The sequence below is a fragment of the Nycticebus coucang genome, chromosome 9 (assembly GCF_027406575.1).
Source record: "Nycticebus coucang isolate mNycCou1 chromosome 9, mNycCou1.pri, whole genome shotgun sequence".
In the NCBI taxonomy this organism is placed as follows: domain Eukaryota; kingdom Metazoa; phylum Chordata; class Mammalia; order Primates; family Lorisidae; genus Nycticebus; species Nycticebus coucang.
In genome coordinates this window covers 115,855,854-115,874,619 of record NC_069788.1, presented here as the reverse complement: position 1 = coordinate 115,874,619, position 18,766 = coordinate 115,855,854, and the positions used below count along the sequence as shown (strand labels likewise).

The following is an 18,766-nucleotide window of genomic DNA, read 5'->3' as shown; positions in this document are numbered from 1 at the left end:
ATGGTGGATAACGTTTATGGACTTGCGTATGTTAAACCAGCCTTGCATCCCTGGGATGAAACCTACTTGATCATGATGAATGACTTTTTTGATGATAAGCTGTAATCTTTTGGCTAGGATTTTTTTGAGAATTTTTGCATCTATATTCATGAGTGAGATTGGTCTGAAATTCTCCTTTTTGTTTTGGTCTTTTCCTGGTTTTGGTATCAGGATGATGTTTGCTTCATAGAATGTGTTGGGGAAGATTCCTTCTTCCTCAATTTTTTGGAATAATTTCTGCAGTACAGGAATAAGCTCTTCCTTGAAGGTTTGATAGAATTCTGGAGTGAAGCCATCTGGACCAGGGCATTTTTTGGTTGGAAGCTTTTTTATTGTTTCTTTCTTTTTTTTTTTTATTGTTGGGGATTCATTGAGGGTACAATAAGCCAGGTTACACTGATTGCAATTGTTAGGTAAAGTCCCTCTTGCAATCATGTCTTGCCCCCATAAAGTATTGGTCTGTTCAGGAGCTCTATTTCTTCCTGGCTAAGTCTAGGGAGAGGGTGTGATTCCAAATATTGATCCATTTCCTTCACATTGTCAAATTTCTGGGCATAGAGTTTCTGGTAGTATTCAGAGATGATCTCTTGTATCTCTGTGGGATCAGTTGTTATTTCCCCTTTATCATTTCTGATTGAGGTTACTAGAGATTTTACTTTTCTATTTCTCGTTAGTCTGGCCAATGGTTTATCTATTTTATTTATTTTTTCAAAAAACCAACTCCTTGTTTCATTAATTTTCTGAATGATTCTTTTGTTTTCAATTTCATTGATCTCTGATTTGATTTTGGATATTTCTTTTCTTCTACTGAGTTTAGGCTTAGATTGTTCTTCTTTTTCCAAATCCACAAGATGGCTTGTGAGATTGTTGATGCGCTCTCTTTCTGTTTTTTGAATGTAGGCATCTAAAGTGATGAATTTTCCTCTCAAAACTGCTTTTGCAGTATCCCACAAGTTTTGGTAGCTTGTGTCATCACTGTTGTTATGCTCAAGGAAGTTAATGATTTCCTGTTTTATTTCTTCCTGCACCCATCTGTTATTCAACAGAAGATTGTTTAATTTCCATGCCTTTGTGTGGGGTCGAGCGTTTTTGTTAGGGTTGAGTTCCACCTTTAGTGCCTTATGGTCTGAGAAGCTACAAGGTAAAATTTCAATTCTTCTGATTCTGTTGATATTTGTTTTGTGTCCCAGGATATGATCAATTTTGGAGAATGTTCCATGGGGTGATGAGAAGAATGTATATTCTTTATCTTTGGGATGGAGTGTTCTATATGCGTCTATCAAGCACAGTTGTTCTAGGGTCTCATTTAAATCTCTTATATCTTTGTTTAATTTCTGTTTAGAGGATCTGTCCAGCTCTGTAAGAGGAGTGTTAAAATCCCCTGTTATGATGGTATTATCAGATATCATATTGCTCAGACTCTATAAGATCTGTTTCAAGAATCTGGGAGCATTTAAATTAGGTGCATAAATATTTAGAATTGGAACATCTTCCTGTTGTATTTTTCCCTTGACCAATATAAAGTGACCATCTTTGTCTTTTTTGACTTTAGTTGCTTTTAATCCACATGAATCTGAAAATAAGATTGCAACTCTTCTTTTCTTCTGAATGCCATTTGCCTGAAAAATTGTCTTCCAACCCTTGACTCGGAGCTTTAATTTGTCTTTTGAAGCCAGATGTGTTTCTTGCAGACAGCAAATGGATGGCTTGTGTTTTTTAATCCAGTCAGCCAATCTATGTCTCTTCAGTGGGGAATTCAAGCCATTAACATTTATCGAGATAATTGGTAACTGTGGTAGTATTCTATTCATCTTATTTTGTGAGAGTCCATTGCTTAGTTTTATCTTTTGCATCAGTGTGGAGGTTAGGTTCTGTCCTTTAATTTCTGAGTTCTTACTTTGCTGCTGATCCATTGTGGTGGTCAGTGTGCAGAACAGGTTGAAGTATTCCCTGTAGAGCTGGTCTTGTTGAGGCAAATTTCCTCAATGTTTGTATGTCCGTAAATGATTTGATTTCTCCATCAATCTTTAAGCTTAGCTTAGCAGGGTACAGAATTCTGGGCTGGAAATTGTTCTGTTTAAGTAGATTAAAGGTAGATGACCATTGTCTTCTTGCTTGGAAAGTTTCATTAGAGAAGTCTGCGGTCACTCTGATGGATTTGCCCCTGTAGGTCAACAGGCGATTATTCCTGGCAGCTTGCAGAATCTTTTCTTTTGTCTTGACTTTGGACAGGTTCATCACAATGTGTCTTGGAGAAGCTCGGTTAGAGTTCAGGCGACCTGGGGTCCGATATCCCTCTGAAAGCAGTGTGTCAGAATCTTTGGTGATATTTGGGAAATTTTCTTTTATAATATTCTCTAGTATGGCTTCCATTCCTCTGGGGCATTCTTCTTCCCCTTCTGGAATTCCTATAACTCGTATGTTGGAACACTTCATAAAGTCCCATAATTCTGACAGTGAACGTTCTGCTTTCTCTCTCTTCTTTTCTGCCTCTTTTACTATCTGAGTTATCTCAAGAACTTTATCTTCTACCTCTGAAATTCTTTCTTCTGCATGGTCTAACCTGTTGCTGATACTTTCCATTGCATCTTTAAGTTCCCTAATTGACTGTTTCAGTTCCTTCAGCTCTGCTATATCCTTTTTATATTCTTCTATCGTTCATCTCTTATTTGATTCTGTTTTTAGATTTCCTTTTGGTTATTTTCCACTTTATTAGCAGTTTCCTTCATTATTTCCATCATTTCTTTCATTGTTTTCATCATGTGTATTCTAAATTCCCTTTCTGTCATTCTAACATTTCCTTACAGGTGGAATCCTCTGCAGTAGCTACCTCATGGTTCTTTGGCGGGGTTGTTCTGGACTGGTTCTTCATGTTGCCTGGAGTTTTCTGCTGATTCTTCCTCATGAGTGATTTCTTTTATCTGTTTCCTTGCCCTAATTTTCCTTTCACTTCCTCTTGCTCTTTAAGTTCTCGTGCCTGTGGACTAAAGGTTAGATGAGTCCTTTTGGTACAGGACCAGAAGGGTGAGAAGGTTGAAGAGCAAGAAAGGGATGAAAGAAAGGAGGACCGAGTGAAAAGAAAGAAAAAAAAAATAGAGAAAGGAGAGGGGGTGGGTAAAAGGAATATTGACAAAATGAAGAGAGGCACAGAAATAGTGAGACAGAGCAATATAGGTGTACAGTAGGGTACTTTGACACAACCTTAAAAAAAAAAACCACCTTCTGTGGGTGCCCAGTTGGGTGGGTCCCTTGAGGTCAGCAGCTCTTTGCTAACCTGATCTGACACAGTACCCCACCTCCACCAAGTAGAGAGGAAAGACAAAAATGCTATAAGTCAAACCAAAACAAGCAAACAGAAAACTTTACAGGATAAAATTGGGTGAAAAACCAAATAATAGCAGTAGAAACAGTAGCAGAAATGAATTTCTAGTTATTAAAAAAGGCAGCAATGGGAAATTATAATTAAACTAGAAAAATTGAGAAAGAAAAAAGATCTGTATGGAAAAGGTTGAAATTAAAAAACAAAACAACATCAACAACATCAAAATAAACAAAAAAACAACCAAAACAAAAACAAAAACAAATAAACAAAAAAAACCACAAAAAAACTCAAAACACAACCAAAAACAAAGCAGTATGTATATGTTGTTGAATATTGTCTGGGCAACACGTGGTCTTCTGGGGTATGAGATGTTAATCACAGTTCTGATACGACTGGAGGCTGCTGATATCTCAAACCCCAGCAGGTAAATACCCTAAATCTCTCTTCAGCCCACTTAAAAGGCACTTTGAACTTGTAAGCTTGCTGAGCAGAAGCCTTCCCAGGAAAGTGCTTGTCGCTGGAATCACTGCTGAAGTGGCTATCCACTTACCCAGTGTGCCAAAACCGGTCTCACTCTGCCCCTGAGGGTTAGGGCTGCAAGGTGGCTCAGACCCCACCCTTAGGCTACTGGGTGCTGGGTTACCAGCTCCCACCTGATTCTAGCTCTGCGACCCTGAGGGCGGAGCTTGCCAGGGCAGATCGCTCACAATAGCTCCCTGTGGCCCACAGCCAAACACTATTAGCTCTGTCTGGCTCAGCGGCTCAGACTGGGGCCCTAGACAATGGCCAAAGTTCTCCGCATTCCCGCTCAGGCTCTCCCCAAGGCAGCTCAACTGAATGTCAAGTCCAAAGACACCAAAACAGTTCACAGGTAAGGCCTTTCCGGTTTGCAGTCTCGCTGCTACTGAACTTACAGTTGCCGGCGGGTTTAGACCGATTGAACACACGCAACCACTTGCCAGTTTTCCACTGTTTTAGTCCTCCTCTTGGGGTCCAGAAGTCTCTCGCTGACTCTCTGTATCCTCGCAGGGGTGATGATAGGCAGATCCCACCAGCCAGAGATGCCTGGAGTCCTATCTCCCCGGACTCACGGTGCCCAGATGCAAGGAAGCTGTTAATCGGCCACCATCTTGCTCTCCTCCCTTTCTTATTGGGCATTTCTTAAGAATGATCATATATTTGGTATTTTCCTCCCAAGATGGAAAAATAGTAAAAGAACAAGAGGTGTCATATTTGCTGTTTACAAGGCCTGGATCATTCTAGGCACCAAACAGAAGGGCGGGGTCAAGAAAACAAAATTCCTTGTGTCCCCGAAGCCCTAACACTTGGGTTTTTAAAATACCTTTGTATGTGTGGTGGGGGGATGGTGTTAAAACATTTTTGAAAATATAAGAAAAGATTCTTCATCCTATACTTGAAATAATGGTCTGGCAATTAGGTACTGGTTTATAAATTTCCACCTTACTATTAAGCAGCAAAAGTTGAATTTGCAGCAGGGTTGTAGAACTGTGGGCCTTCTGGGCTAAAGGGGACCTCAGCGCTGCCTGGTTTATCTTCCTCCTTTCCCTACCCTGCCCCCATCCAGGCTCGGTACACTTATAATTAATTTTTCCTGAAGTAGTCTTCCACCTTCTGCTTGATTACCACCAGACACAGGAAATATTCCTGCAACCAAAAAATCCGTGATACATTTTGGGACAAGTTTGTTGGAAAGCCCATCTTTATGTGGACTTGAGAGCTATCTTTCTAAAATTTCTAACAGATCTCTAGTTATGGGACTTACAGAATCTACAGAAATATTTGAGGACCAATACCCTTATGTCCTTGTGACATTCTCTCTTTTAGCTGAAATGTTTTTTTCTTTTTTGCCCTGGCAGAAATCCTTGATTCTGTCACTCAGTCCCACATTGTTGAGATTTATGTCTCTTTCCTCCTGGCCTCTTTCTCTTAAATCTAGTTTGCCAAGGCCCTTTTTATAAAGCATCCTTCCCCAGACTGGACACAAGATTTCAGATGTCGTCATGAACAGCCTGGAGAAGAATGGGGCTGTCTCTTGTTCTAAACACAACACTTCTAAGTAATGTCATGTTGGCAACCATATCATACCATCAAGTCATAAAAATGTAGTTGACAAAGACTCCCATATTTAGGAGGATTTTAAATTGAAGATTGTCTAGCTTGCCTGCATCAGCTCTTGAATTCTGGCAGTTGAGGTAAATACTCTTACAGGAAAATTCTTCATTCCCCAATAGACAGGCCTCCCTAGACTTGGCATAGAGTAGAAGACAGTGCCTATAGCCAACAAGAACAGCAGAGCTTTGAGGCTATGGCCAGATCCTCCCTGCAAAAGGGAAGGGGAAAGATGAAATCAGCAGGTGTTCAGTGCATGCCCTACCCCTGACACCCCTTCAGATGCTTTCCATATCTCGTCTCATTCTCTCTTCTCAATAACCTTCTAGGTGGTACCATTAGCACTACTTCATGGGTAGGCTCAGAGAGGTTAAGTGAGTTTACCAAAGTCACACAGGTAGTAGCTGAGATGGTACTTATGTCTTTTGTTTCCAAACCATGTTTTTCCTTCTACATCTTACTGATCCTCAGCCAAACATGAACAAAGATGAGGGGAAATTTGTGAGATAAACTTTTCCAAATTGAGGCAAGAACAGTTCATGTTAGACAGACCAAAAGGATTACGCCATCCCTTCCTTCTCGTCCGCTCCCCTTCTCAAGGCAGTCACGCTCTCTTCCATGTGTGAAGTCACCCAAAAGATTTAATGCTTCAGTCACTATATCTATGCATTAAAATTCCCACGTCATTGAAACAACAGAAGCAGAGAAACCAAGTATGGTCGCAAGGCTCCATATTACCAAATTCCCACCTAAAAAGGTACTTGTTTCTTTAGGATTTAGTGATGGAGACCAGAAGAAGTGAAGTGGGATGTTCCCTTTGAAACAGTGGTTCTTGAAGTGTGGTCCCTGGACTGAGCAGCAAGAGCATCACCAGAGGACTTGCTAGAATTGCAAATTCTCCAGATGACTTTAGGACTGATGATCCAGAAGTTCTGTGGGTGGGTCCTGGCAATGTTTTAATAAGCCCTCTAGGTGAATCTCATGCAAACTCAGTCAACAGTGCCATCCTGCAGCTCTGGTAGAGAGTGGTGTTCTGGAGGAAGAAGCGGCCGTCTCAGTCTGGAGACTCGGGCTTCTGCCAGAAGCCACAATGCCCATGGATGAACACCACTTCTCACACATTGTGTAGGGAATACAGCCCAATGAGAAGGGGGCAGCTGAAAATACTAACCTGAAACCAAGTCAGGGTTTGCTCAAGTAGGACGAACAGCAAGATGCTAAAGTTTCACTCATCATTGGCTTATTCCAAAGACTTGCTAAGTGATTTAGAGCAATGGGTAGATTAAAAAGAAAAAAAAAAACAGTCTTTTACTCCCACTGCCAAAAGAGAAAAATATCCTCTGGCCTTCAGCTTTTGAGTTGCACTTTTCCCACTAGGAAATGTTCATGTACAGGATAGTGGTGATTTCATTAAAAGGGTGGTAGTAGCTACAAAGAATGCTGAGTCAAGCCTGTCCTATGTGGTTCATGTTTTCTACTTTACAAAGAGGCACAATGGAGAGAATGTAAGCCAGGGTGAGAGGGTATTATGCCTTGGGTGGCATCCCAGTTGTCCTTGAAGTGTTGAGGCACTTCAAGATGGATTTCTAGGAGGGATCATTGCTGAAGGAAATGATTTCAAGCATCGTGAACGACATGATAGCAGGACTGGGCAGAGCAAAGCAATACAGCAAGGCCCTGCAGTTTATTAACCTGCACCCCTCAGTCTTTCAGAGGACACCAGTGCCATCAGACGCTCCTGACACAAGTTAGGAGAGGGTCCCCTAGTTTAATGTTTGAGGGTTGCTCCAAATGGTATTCTAGAGCTGAATCACCAATTGATTTAAGGCTAGGAAAATTTCTGCAGTGAAGAAACATTTTAACTTTGTTATTTGGCCAGAGAACACCTTCATCTCCCGTAAACTCCTATGCACACCTTACAGGACCCCGGCTACATCCATCCATCAGTCTGTCAAAGTGGCAGAAGTAAAGGCAGAGGGAACCGCAGCCTCACATTTTTGGAATAAAAAGAGGAGAAAGTGGGCTCACACAGGAGACTGGTTTCATCTCCGGCTTCCCATGGGTGGAGGGGTGCTTGGTAGGAAGGAGAGAAAAATAACAAGCAACAGAGAAGCTACTCTGGCCGGTGAGGTCTACCCTCTGCCACAGAAGACCCCACCCACAACCCCACCCCAGAGCAGGCCAGGGGAAGCAGTCAGCCCTCAGGCAGGTGGAGGCTCTGTGCTGTTGTCTACTCCAGAAAAGGCCTCTCATTCAAACTGGAGCAAAAGATTCTCTTCCAGCTGCCTCCATGATGAGCATATTTACTCCCCTACCCTGAGTTCTAGCTGCTGGAGAACTACAATTGTAACCCCTTCCTGTGTCTTCCCCTCTTGGCCTGTGACATTTCCATGTGCCAGGACTATGTCCTGGGGACCATGCTACTTCTCTGTCTCTGGACCTCGATTTCCTCATTTGTAAAATGTTTGGGTTAGATTGGTGACCTTTAAGTCTTTTTTCCAGCCCTGTCAAATCTGAAATTTTGTGAGCACTTGGATATTTGGATTCTAATATCCTGTGCTGTTATTAACTATCTATGATCTTTGAACAAATAGCCTCTGCTCTCTACACCTCTCTTGCAAACCACTCACACACAGAGCAACTTTGAGGCCCAGAGGAACTAACAAATATTTTTAGATCATCCATGGTGATTGAAAAGCCATCCTGTGGTTGAAAAGCTGTCATAAAAGTAGAAGGTGGTGTTTTCCATTTTGAGTACAACACCTGGGGGTTGTGCACTTGGTCCATCTGTCTCCTTTGTTTTTCTCAGCACTTACCTCCTGGTCACTGCCCGATCAGCATTCCCCAGGGAGCTGATATTTGCCCCTCTCTCCCCTCACCAGTCACTCAGCTGCTTTGCTGGGAGTGCTGGTCTCCCATGTTCTTCCAGGTGTCCAGGAGTTGGGCCCATGTTGAAGATTAGCAGGCTTAGAATAATTTCAGATTTATCTTAATCCAGACAGAGTTTGACCTGAAATATACCACTGGGGTGTTTATTTAAAGGGCTTCTTGCCAAAACTATTAAAATATATGAGCCAGAGATAAAACTTATCTAACACATTGTTTCAAAGTACCTTTGGGGGATGCCAGTGACACTCAGCCGTATAGTTACAACACCAGAGAAAGTAACTTGACTTAGGTTGAAGAGCAAACACTTTTGTCCCTTAAGGAAGACCCATCAGTTGACACTTCAGCCTTCCTGGGATGCTTCAGAGAGTGTGTGTTTTGTATCTGTATTTTTGGGCCCAGAACCACCCTGAGTTTTCAGAACTACAGGTATTAAAAATGGCCAATTGCCTCATCAATTACTCTTGGCCTGGGTTTCTCCCATAGATGTATGTCCAAAAGTTGATCAACTTGAGGCCCTCAGGGGAAACAAAGGATATTACTTACTGATTTAAAAGAATAAGTTTTCAAGGGAGAAAGCTAAGCCAGGTTGAATTTATGTCTTGGTTGGGTGTATATAAACCACCGATGCTATAGAATTTATATCCTGATTGCTTTTCTGCGTGATTTGCTTCTCTCCTGTGAGAGTAATAAAACAGCTTCTATATGAAAACAAACTTTTCCTTCTTCCACCCAAACTTTTTCAAACTATTTGCTGATTTCAGATTGCCCTTTCCCCTGAGGCTGCTCAGAATAGGATGTTCTTTCATCCCTATCAGATAATCTAGCTCTGGCCTTTTTGAGTATACAATTAGTTTGCTAAAAAATAACACAGTGATAATAAAAATAAATAGCTAAGGTTAACTGGGCATTTACCCTGTGAGCTAAGTGCTTTATTTACATTATCTGATTTAATTCTCCTAGCAACTGAAGTTGGTATCATTATCATTATTATCTTCCCTTTTCATTTAATTATTTAATTATTTATTTATTCTTTTACCTTCCCTTTTTAAATAGATGCAGACAGTCTGAGGCTTAGTTTGATTCAGAAACTTTCCAAGGCTGCAGAAGGAGTTAAGTGGTGGAGCTGGAAGTTAAAGAAGGCCGGCTACAGTCTGTCCCCAAGTAACTTTTTATTTTATTTTATTTTATTTTTGCAAGAAGACATGTTGAAAACTCCCCAGAAAAGCTCTCAAACAATTTCTCAATTTAGCATCATGGGCCGATTCACCCGAGGCTTCTTCAGCAGAGAGATTTTGCTCGGCCCCTTCCTACAGTCCCTGCAGTCAGACCCTGCTTGGGTCTTACATACCATCTTTTGCTCAGAGCTGTCCTGCCCCTGCAGTACACCTGGGGTAGGTGTGCCCAACACTGTGTACCCTGAGCCTCCGAGGAACATGGCAAGGATTTCTCACTTGATTTCAGTTTTATAGGACTTGGAAGGAGCTCCCTGTCTCAGGATTTTGTAATCAGGATTTGTTCTTCAGAACCTGGACTAAGAAATTACTGAGGACTCTGAGGGGAAAGCTGTGTTGTTGGTGGGCCAGCTGGGGGCTGGGAGGCAGTGTCCACAGGTCCTCAGGGATACAGTGGGTGCACTCAGTGAGAATGTGGCCGTTGGGATCTCCAAGATTGTATCCCCTGAAACTAACTGTTGCATTTAGTTCTATCCCCAGAAGCCTTGGCTGGGGGTCTTTGCATGCCCCAGAGGAGAGGACTTTCAAATCAGTTCATCCCCTGCACCCTGCTTGACTGCGGAATCCAGCAGTGCAGCCCTGGGGCAGAGGAGGGCACAACCTCAGGTGCTAGACTTGGAGGGCACAGTCATCAGGAAGAAAGAGGCCTGCTTCACTGTGGGAGCCAAGGGGTCTGGGAGTGAGTCAGCCTGGCTGCTCAGCCCCTCGGACAGGTTTTCCCAGAGGTGATTATTGGCCAAGGAGGAGAAAGCAGCCAGCCAGGTCCCATTAAAATGCTGCCACTGGTGAGGAATCATCTCTAGGAAATATCCCCCGCAGGGCTGATGGAATCTGAAGGGGTCAACTCCAAGTTTCCAGCAGTGCTTCCCACCCAAGCCTGTGGAGGTTACTAGAGGAATGTAGCCCATAAGGAGACCAGCTTGCCAGATGTTCCTGACACAGCTGGCCGTGATCATTCCTATAGCCACTCTGTGTCCAGCCTTCTCCCCGTGCCAGGCACTGGCCTTCCTCACCAGGGCCCTTCGGATTTGATGCTGTTAGCCCCATATTATAGATGGTACTCAAAGAGCTTAGTAAAGTGGCTGGTTTGTATCTGATGGATCCAAACCTGGGTCTGTGTGGATTCTTTTCTATTCCACTATTAGGCCTCCTCAGAAGGGAGCACTAACTGACCCAAACTGAGATACTAATGTTGGGTGAGCATCTGAGCTAGCAGCCATGGCCACGAGAAGAAATGGGAGTGGGATGTGGATGTGGTGCCAGGTAAAGGCATTGAATGCAGTTGCCTTGTGTAGATGGGAGAAGGAATATCTCATTAATGCAGCAGTCACCTCCCTGGTAGGAACAAGGGCCTCCGCTTGTCTTAGTCTGATTTCTGTGGGCAGGCCAATAGTGAAACAACTTGTTTGGGGGGGAATTATAGTAACCACACAAGAGCAGAAGCCTTTCTGTAACGTTTCTGTGTCATTGATAACTCTGGGATTTCACCCATGGCATTAGATCTCTTCTCACTCTGTTCTTTTCCAGGCTTTACTACTCAATTTGTATGCTAGTACTAGTTACTGTCCAGTCTCAGTTCCAATCCATCCTTGATTTCAAGAGGTGCATTTTCCCTACACTTTAATATTTTTGCAGTTGGTACAGTTTTTTAATTGGGATCTACATTTAATACAGTGGGGCTGTTTAAATTGATGTTGCATTTTTGGAATTGATAGAGACCACAAGTTGAAGAAATACAATAATTCATGCCTTTATTCAACCCATCACCTACCATAAATGTCAGGTATTGTGCTAGATAACTAGTATGCAGTCCTTGAGATCACAGTCTTGGGAGAGGGGCAGCAGGACCAGACAGATTGGCAGCTGGAGCTCACAGTAGGAAGGGCTGTGAATTTGGGGAACCCAGGGTATGCAGAGTGTCAGAGGAAGGAGGGTCAGTAAGGAGGCAGAGGAGGCTGGGGCTGCCTTGAGGAGAAGGTGTATCAGGAAGGAGGGCAGGAGTACAGAAGGGTTAGGCATGGGCTGGGGAGTGGTATTATTCCAGGCAAATACAGTAACTGAAGCAAACAAAGGTTCAGAATCATGAGAAACATGGGTATATTTGGAAACAGCAAAGGATTCACTGTGGCCAGAGTGGAGGGTGTGTGTGGAGACATGGGTCAAAATGAGGCTGCGGAATGGGAGCGGATCAGGGAGGACTGGGGGTGCTGTGCACATGAGTGAGACCTCTACCCTGAGTTCAAAGGCAGATCCCTGCGGGGTTTTAAACAGGGAAGTATGCCTCGATGTGTGTGTAGAAACTCAGTACAGAAAGCAGGTGGGAAGAAGAAAGAGGCGTGGTGTGGGAAGATATGGGTGGGGTTACAGCTATTGGAGGAGGAAAAAGGGCTACCCTGGAGGATGCAAACAGTCTCATTTCCCTTCCCCGGCGGGCAGATCTGGTCATGGAAGCTTGGGGAAGATCACACAGCAGTGCGGCAGGGTGTCTGGAAATAGAAGCTGTAGGCACACTTAACTTTGTTCTTGCCTTCAGCCACATGATCAGTGGTCAGGCTGAGTTAGGAATGGATGCTGGGAAAAGCTAGACAAAGAAGAAAAGCTTACTACTTGTCTCTACTTGTTAAAGAAGTGTCAAAGAAATGTCATATCAACCTATGTGTATTTGCCAGAGTGATTCACTGATCAGAAATTTGGATGAGAATGTATGCCAGAACTTGGGGCAAAAATGTACTATCTCTGGAAAAACACAGTGGTTATTTCTCAGTGTGATATCAGGTATTAAGTGTGAAGAGTCGTAAGGAAGACGCAGATAAATGGCTGTGGCTGTGCATAGGAATCACGCAGCACACACATAATCAGTTCTGTTGACTGACTGGTCCACCTCTAAGAGACACTCTGGAGACAGATGTGGGGTGAGAGTTGGAAGGTGCAGCTTGCACTGTGTGCACGATGCTTTGAAAGGTGTGGGAAATGGCTCATGATGTTGTGACCCAAGACTTATGGTTTCTTCCCTTCCCACTTCCCCGAACAGGTGCAGTGCCATACTTACACGGGGTACTGCTGGTGCGTCACCCCAGATGGGAAGCCCATCAGTGGCTCTTCTGTGCAGAATAAAACTCCTGTATGTTCAGGTACCGTAGGGAGGGGCAGGAAGAATGAAAAGGGTTGGAAGGAGACCCTTCGGTTGGTCTCCCGTACCTTGTGGGGGAACCTTAGAGAGAATGGTGGTGGTTATGAGCCCTTTGCCAGGTCAGAGAAGATTCTGCTATACCACTCTCAGTAGTCAATGGGGTGGCGGAGATCAGTATATGCCTGTGTGTATGTATTACATTTATTGATTATGAGTTTAGGTTCTGGTTCAATGCTGTTTTCCTAAGCACTGGCTGTGATCCTGCGAGCTAAGGGGGCACATAAGTTATTGACTTGTGTGCTGATTCTGATTGCTAGTGGCTCTAGGTGTACTTAACTGAGATGGATTTTGAGACTCCATGGAACTCCAGTGTCAAAGGCTGTGGTGATCCATTAGTGATGTCTGTCATGGGCATAGGAGAGGAGAGTGGTGACTTGTTTGCCACATATTTGCTGCCCTGGAAGAATGCAATGTGGAATAATGGAAAACTTTCATAAGAGGCTCTTAAATCTGGTGGATCATCGGCAAAGCCTGGGGAGTTAAAAAGAACCTGGGTTTCCTCCTGTGTATTTTGATCCAGTGATCCAGAGTGAGACCTGAAGTTCTTATTTTTATGAAGCATCTCAGGAGGTTCTGATGATGAGGCTGGTTAGGAAACCACTGGTTTATAGTGATGTATTGGGTTAGTCTATAGCTAAAGTTAAGTCCTTTCTATTCTCCACCTTGTAAGCATAGAGAAATTTTGCTCTTAGGTCAGTTTCATGGGCTTGTGGATTATGGTTTTACACAGCCCCACACTGTCCACCTCTACTCAGACAGCGAGGGACTCTGAGTTGCTTTCTTAATTCGGTATGTGGCTCAGCCCTCTTCCAAAAACCCCATTTCACTCATCGGTGGATTCATATTTCTTTATATCTGTGTGTATAGGGTTTTATTGAATTACTTATTTTTCATTTTAACTGTAAACAAAGCATAAAACATTATGCTAGAATACATGGGAAATTTCAGAGTCTAGTGGTCTTGTTATTGTAGCTTTCTCTCTTCCTTATTTATTTTTTTCCCCCACAAAATTTATTCATTTCTACTTGCCTTGCTATATAAAGAGGAAAGGAAGTGGAAAGAACAGTAAGAAACTACATCAGGAAACCAAAATTTGCAGGCCCAAAAGGGAAGGAAGTTTACTTTATTGTGGTTTACGTGGAAACTGGAAACCTTAATTGGGGTTGGGGTGGAGAGGGTGGGAATTAGCAAATGACCTGGAAAGTCTCATTTAAAGCAAACAAATGCACTAGAAACAAGCCATGCAAGGTAATGCAATTGAATTCTCACAAAACTGGTATATGGAGAAGGAGCATGATATGGATTAGGGAAATATAGATTCTTTCTTTTCTTTTGTTGGTGGACTCCACAGATGCCCCTCTGTGGATGCGCTGGCTATAGCCTGCATCTGTGGGGGCTGGGCTTCATGGAGAAGGCAGGTGCCACGGGGCCACGACAGGAGGATGCCAGGATATGCAGGGCAAATGTTTGGCCAAACACACATACTGCCCCCTCCTTGAGGAACAGGCTGTGTCTAGAAAATTGTTTCCATGCCTCAGACTATTTTGTCCCATTCAGTACAATTGGACCAACAATTTTCTACTTAATGCAGATGGAAAATTGCTGATTTCCTGTCTTAACCAGCAAGGATGTCAATCATTGCATTTGTAGTGCTGGGCTGGCCATGGAGGGGGTTCTTTTCAGTTGACTCTGCTGTCTGGATGTGGCTCAGAGCATGGGGTTGATGAGAAGGTGGAGAGATGGGGTGCGAAGGTGAGGGGTACATATGGAAAGGTTCAACAGGGGAGGTACATGAATTTGGAATGTTATAAAAATCTGGTTAAGACTGCTGCAGGGAACCTGGAAATCATAGTTCATCTCAACAGTGCTGGGTTATCAGTGACATTGATGTTAAACAAACCCCACTCGGCATGTGTGTAGGTACTAACTTTGTATATAATATCCCTAGATGTGTATACAATGCATATATACGTGACCATGTGTTCATAACATGAGGCTTTGCCAACTCTTTGAAAGAAACCAACGCAATGCATTCTGAATGGCTATGTTTTTGTTTCCCTTCTCACCCAAGGTTCAGTCACCGACAAGCCCTTGAGCCAGGGTAACTCTGGAAGGAAAGGTGAGTGGAGTTTTATGCTTTATCTAAATGTTTGCTTCTCAAGCCACTCTGAGCAGGAGTTCTTAGGAAAGGTAGAAGGAGCCTGGCTGGGGTGCTCAAAGTGCCCCACAGAAGGTCATCTCCACCCTTATTCTGTGTTTCCTTTCAGAAGCACCAGAGGTGAGTAAGAATCACACAGTGAGGAGACCACACTCCTAGGATTTCTTAGGGAGGGGGGTGAGCAGACAGCCCAGAGCTGCGGGGACCTTTAGAGAACATGAGCCCCGGGCGTCCTGGTTCCTGGGGTGGCTCAGTCTATCAACACCAGTATAGCTAGAATTAAGCCAAAGAAGGCAAGGAAGACAGAGAGGCTTGCCCCTGCCCTTGGCCGTCTCATTCTGTGAGCTGCAGGAGCTGTTTTCCCCACAGATCCTCCTTCCTCACTGCTCCTGCACGCTCAAGTTCTCTTCACTAAGGCTGGGTTGGGCATATGCCTGGTGTAGCTGTTGTCCTGAAATTCTGATTACCTATGTATTTGAGTCCCCTGGGACAATGAAGATGTGTACCAGCAGGGAAAATACATGTAATTTGAGCGTCCACTGCTGAGCCCTGTCACCCATTGTGATGTAGAAGGTGCATAGCACACATAAAATTTTAGCTTTTTTTTTTTTAAACCTAGGACAGCATTAAATAGCAAATTAAAAAACACCATGACAACTTGAGGGAGAACAAAGACTATAGAAAAAGGATAAAGCTTTATATCTTAGCACCTGTAATGAAAATTGTAGCATTTTCCCCTGCTTTTTGAACAAAGTTTCATACATTTTCACTTTCTGCTGGGCTGTACACATGATATAGCCGACATGTGTCTGAGTGCTGTATCATGGACCAGCTGACATGAGCAGCAGGTCTCTGGAATATGCCGATCATAATTTCCCATGTAGAAGACAGTTTGAGGCCTAAGGTTCTCTGCTTCTGACCTCCGGGTCGATACACACACAGAGAGCGGGTGGTCGGGTGCAATGCAGCTATGCATTTCTTAATGTGTGCAAGCAGTCCAGGACTCCCATCTCCAGGCTGGGTTTGAGGCTTCCCACCCACATCAGTACAGCCTTTGGAACTACAGGCTCATCAGAGTCCATGTGGACAGCTGGGCCTGCTGAGGGTCATCATGAAGGTCAAGGGCTGGTCCTAACATGTAGTTGCCCTGTCCTGGGTGCTTACGCCATGGGGATGGGAAGAAGAGGCAAAGATACCCCTTCTCAATGCAGGAGATAGGAATCTGGAGAACTTGCTGCCCCAAATGCAGGTGCTTCAAGAAGATATGGAAGTGGACATGGTGAGACCACCCACCAGAAAGCATGGACCAGTGGGCCAGATGATTGCTCCTCTTTCCCTGGGCAAAAATGAGTCAATGGGTGAAAAGGAGAGAGAAAGTAGCTTTTCAGGTCAGGGGTGGGGGACAGCCATGAGTGTTGATGGTTCTCTCCTAGGTGGGAAAATGGAGAGAGGGGTCTGCAAAGACTTGACCCTGAATGGTGCTTTTGTAGTGAGTTGGGAAAGAGAGTTGCTTTCAGTTTTGCTTGTGGCAGCCGAAATCTTCAGGAACATCATCTTTGTTCCTGGGTCCTGGTAGTGAGAAAGAAAAGTTGGCAATCATGTGAAATTGGCCACCCAGATTTCCACTCCTCTCCTACATTCCTCCAAGGGGAGCTGTGTGTATGATGCTGAATAAAGTCTGAATAAATGTTGAATTAAATAGCAAATTAAAAAACACCATGACAAGTTGAGGGAGAACGAGAGACTATAGAAAAGAGGATAAACCTTTATATTTAGCACCATCTGTGGGATTTGGGTTCTTAAACTGGACAGAGAACTACCTCCAATTTGATGTGGTTTTCCACTCTGTGGGTAACCGTGAGAGACTCGTGGACATCCTGGACTGGCCTAGCAGGAAGAAGGCAGAGGGGCAGGGGATGTCAACTTAAATAAACAGCAGTGAGCATGCTTTGCTCCTTCTCAGCCCTGGGGTCAGTGGCCAGAGCCTGATTCCTCCAAGGGCAATGCAGAAAGGGAGGGATAGAATCTGACCCCTCGTCTTGGAGACATGAGTTGCTGTCAGTCCCCACCTCTCTGCTCCCCTGCCCTGGCTGGGTTTCTTCCTCCCAGATGCTTCTTCAGAGGAGTCCTCTTTGGTGCATAGGTCAGGGTGGGGCTGGGTCGGGAGAGCCAGGACTCATTCTCCCCTAGAGTCCTGAATTCTACCTAAGGGCTCTTTTCCCCTCCCTGCTGTGGAGGATCTGATTAGGCCTCAGATCCTCTTCTCTTTGTCTGCTGTGGGCAGTGCAGTGAAGAGCAGTTTTGGGCCATCTATAGGAAGGGCCACCTGAAGCCACACCTGTCCAGGAAGCCGAGGTTTGAATGGGAACAGGGTGCAAGAGGGCATTCCTAATATCCTGTGTCAACCCACCAAGGTTCCTCTTTCAGCTGCCACTTAAGAATGGAATGTGCTCTCTGGAGGGCAGCAGGTGGGAAGACACAAAGGCCCCTTGTCTGAACTCGTGCCCGCACGCACGTGGGCTGTCCTCGAGGGCACTGTCTCTCTGAGGCTGCTGCAAAGAGATGCTGGGCTTGGACCCCTGTGTAGGGGAGGGGATGGCCAGAAGGGAGGTGAACCCAGAGGTCTGTGTGGGGTGGGGTGAGGAGCTGGGCAAGGACTGGACCTTTCCTTTTCTTTCCCTTCCCTCTTGCCTTTCTGAATGTGCTCCACTGACAGGACTCGGAGGATTGGGTCTCTGCCTGGAAGGAATGAAAAGATGTATTGTGCAACCAGAGAATCTGGTTGCCAGCCAGGAATTGGATTCTGAAGGAGAGAAGGAGAAAGGCAGAGTGGAAGGAGGCTGGGGGAGGAGGCCCAGAGAGGCAGCAGGAGGAAGGCAGGAGGGAGGGAGGCCAGTCGGTAGCAGGTCACTGCTGGCTTGGCCCCAGTGGGAGGCTTGGGGTCCACAGGTGCAGGGAAGAGGTGGGGGAGGGGGCAGAGGCGGTCATCTTACCCAGATGCACGTGCTTCAGCAGGGGAGGGAGGTCAGAACTTCAGACTATTTACTTAATCCCTTGGAATGTCCTCTCCTCACTCTGTTCTTTGGGCCCCTTGTGTTTAACGGACTCCTTTATGGGCACATGTGTGGTAATTAACACGTGCAGTGTAGGTCCTGGGCCATGTGTTTGAGTTTCAAATATCCATTGATCTGGGACAATCCGTCCTGGCTGCCCCCCTCCCCTCCTCTGCCTCTGGTCCTGGCCCTTGAAGAGAGATGTGAGGGTGTGTGTGTTGGGGGTGGTGCACATGTGCATTCACATGTGTTTTATTATTATCACACGTTTTATTCTTGCCACAGAGGAATATCTGAACAGAGGAAGAGGGCCCCACACAGCCCCTGCAGCCTCAAAAATCTGCTGCTAAAACAGCAGAAGGCTGTAGAGGTAGAGACAGAGGCCAAGTTCTGGTTTTCATTGAAGTGGTCCAAAGGAAAGTAGCTGGGAAGCAATATGTATTTAGGGGTCAGGAACTTATCCTGAGCAGCCTTACCCAACTGTACCAAGGCCTGTGGATTTTTACCAACATACCTCTTTTCGGAGTATTGATGCTAATTACTGCAGGTGGTTTGAGGAGCTCTTGGGATAACTGAACCCAAAGTCAGGGACTGGGCCCAGCCTTTCTTGTGAGATTCAAGGAGGGAAGTTCGGAGCCTTGAGGAGGGTGAAGTGGGGGTGGTGATGGTGAAGAATGATTCAGTGAGAGAAAATGGGAAAGCACTGGTAAAATGGTTTCTGGCAGTTCTCTGGGAGCTTTTGTCTTCTGAGTG

At 44.7% G+C, this 18,766-nt stretch overlaps 1 protein-coding gene across 11 annotated transcripts in view; it reads left to right on the top strand.

The window, feature by feature from the left end:
- SMOC1 (SPARC related modular calcium binding 1) overlaps positions 1-18,766 on the top strand; it is a 254,548-nt gene that overhangs the window by 183,239 nt on the left and 52,543 nt on the right. For all 11 annotated transcript variants that reach the window (XM_053602450.1, XM_053602449.1, XM_053602448.1 and 8 more), the window contains 2 exons: positions 12,644-12,743; positions 14,874-14,921. In XM_053602450.1, the coding sequence (XP_053458425.1) occupies positions 12,644-12,743; positions 14,874-14,921 (148 nt within the window). The remainder of the gene's footprint in view (positions 1-12,643; positions 12,744-14,873; positions 14,922-18,766) is intronic.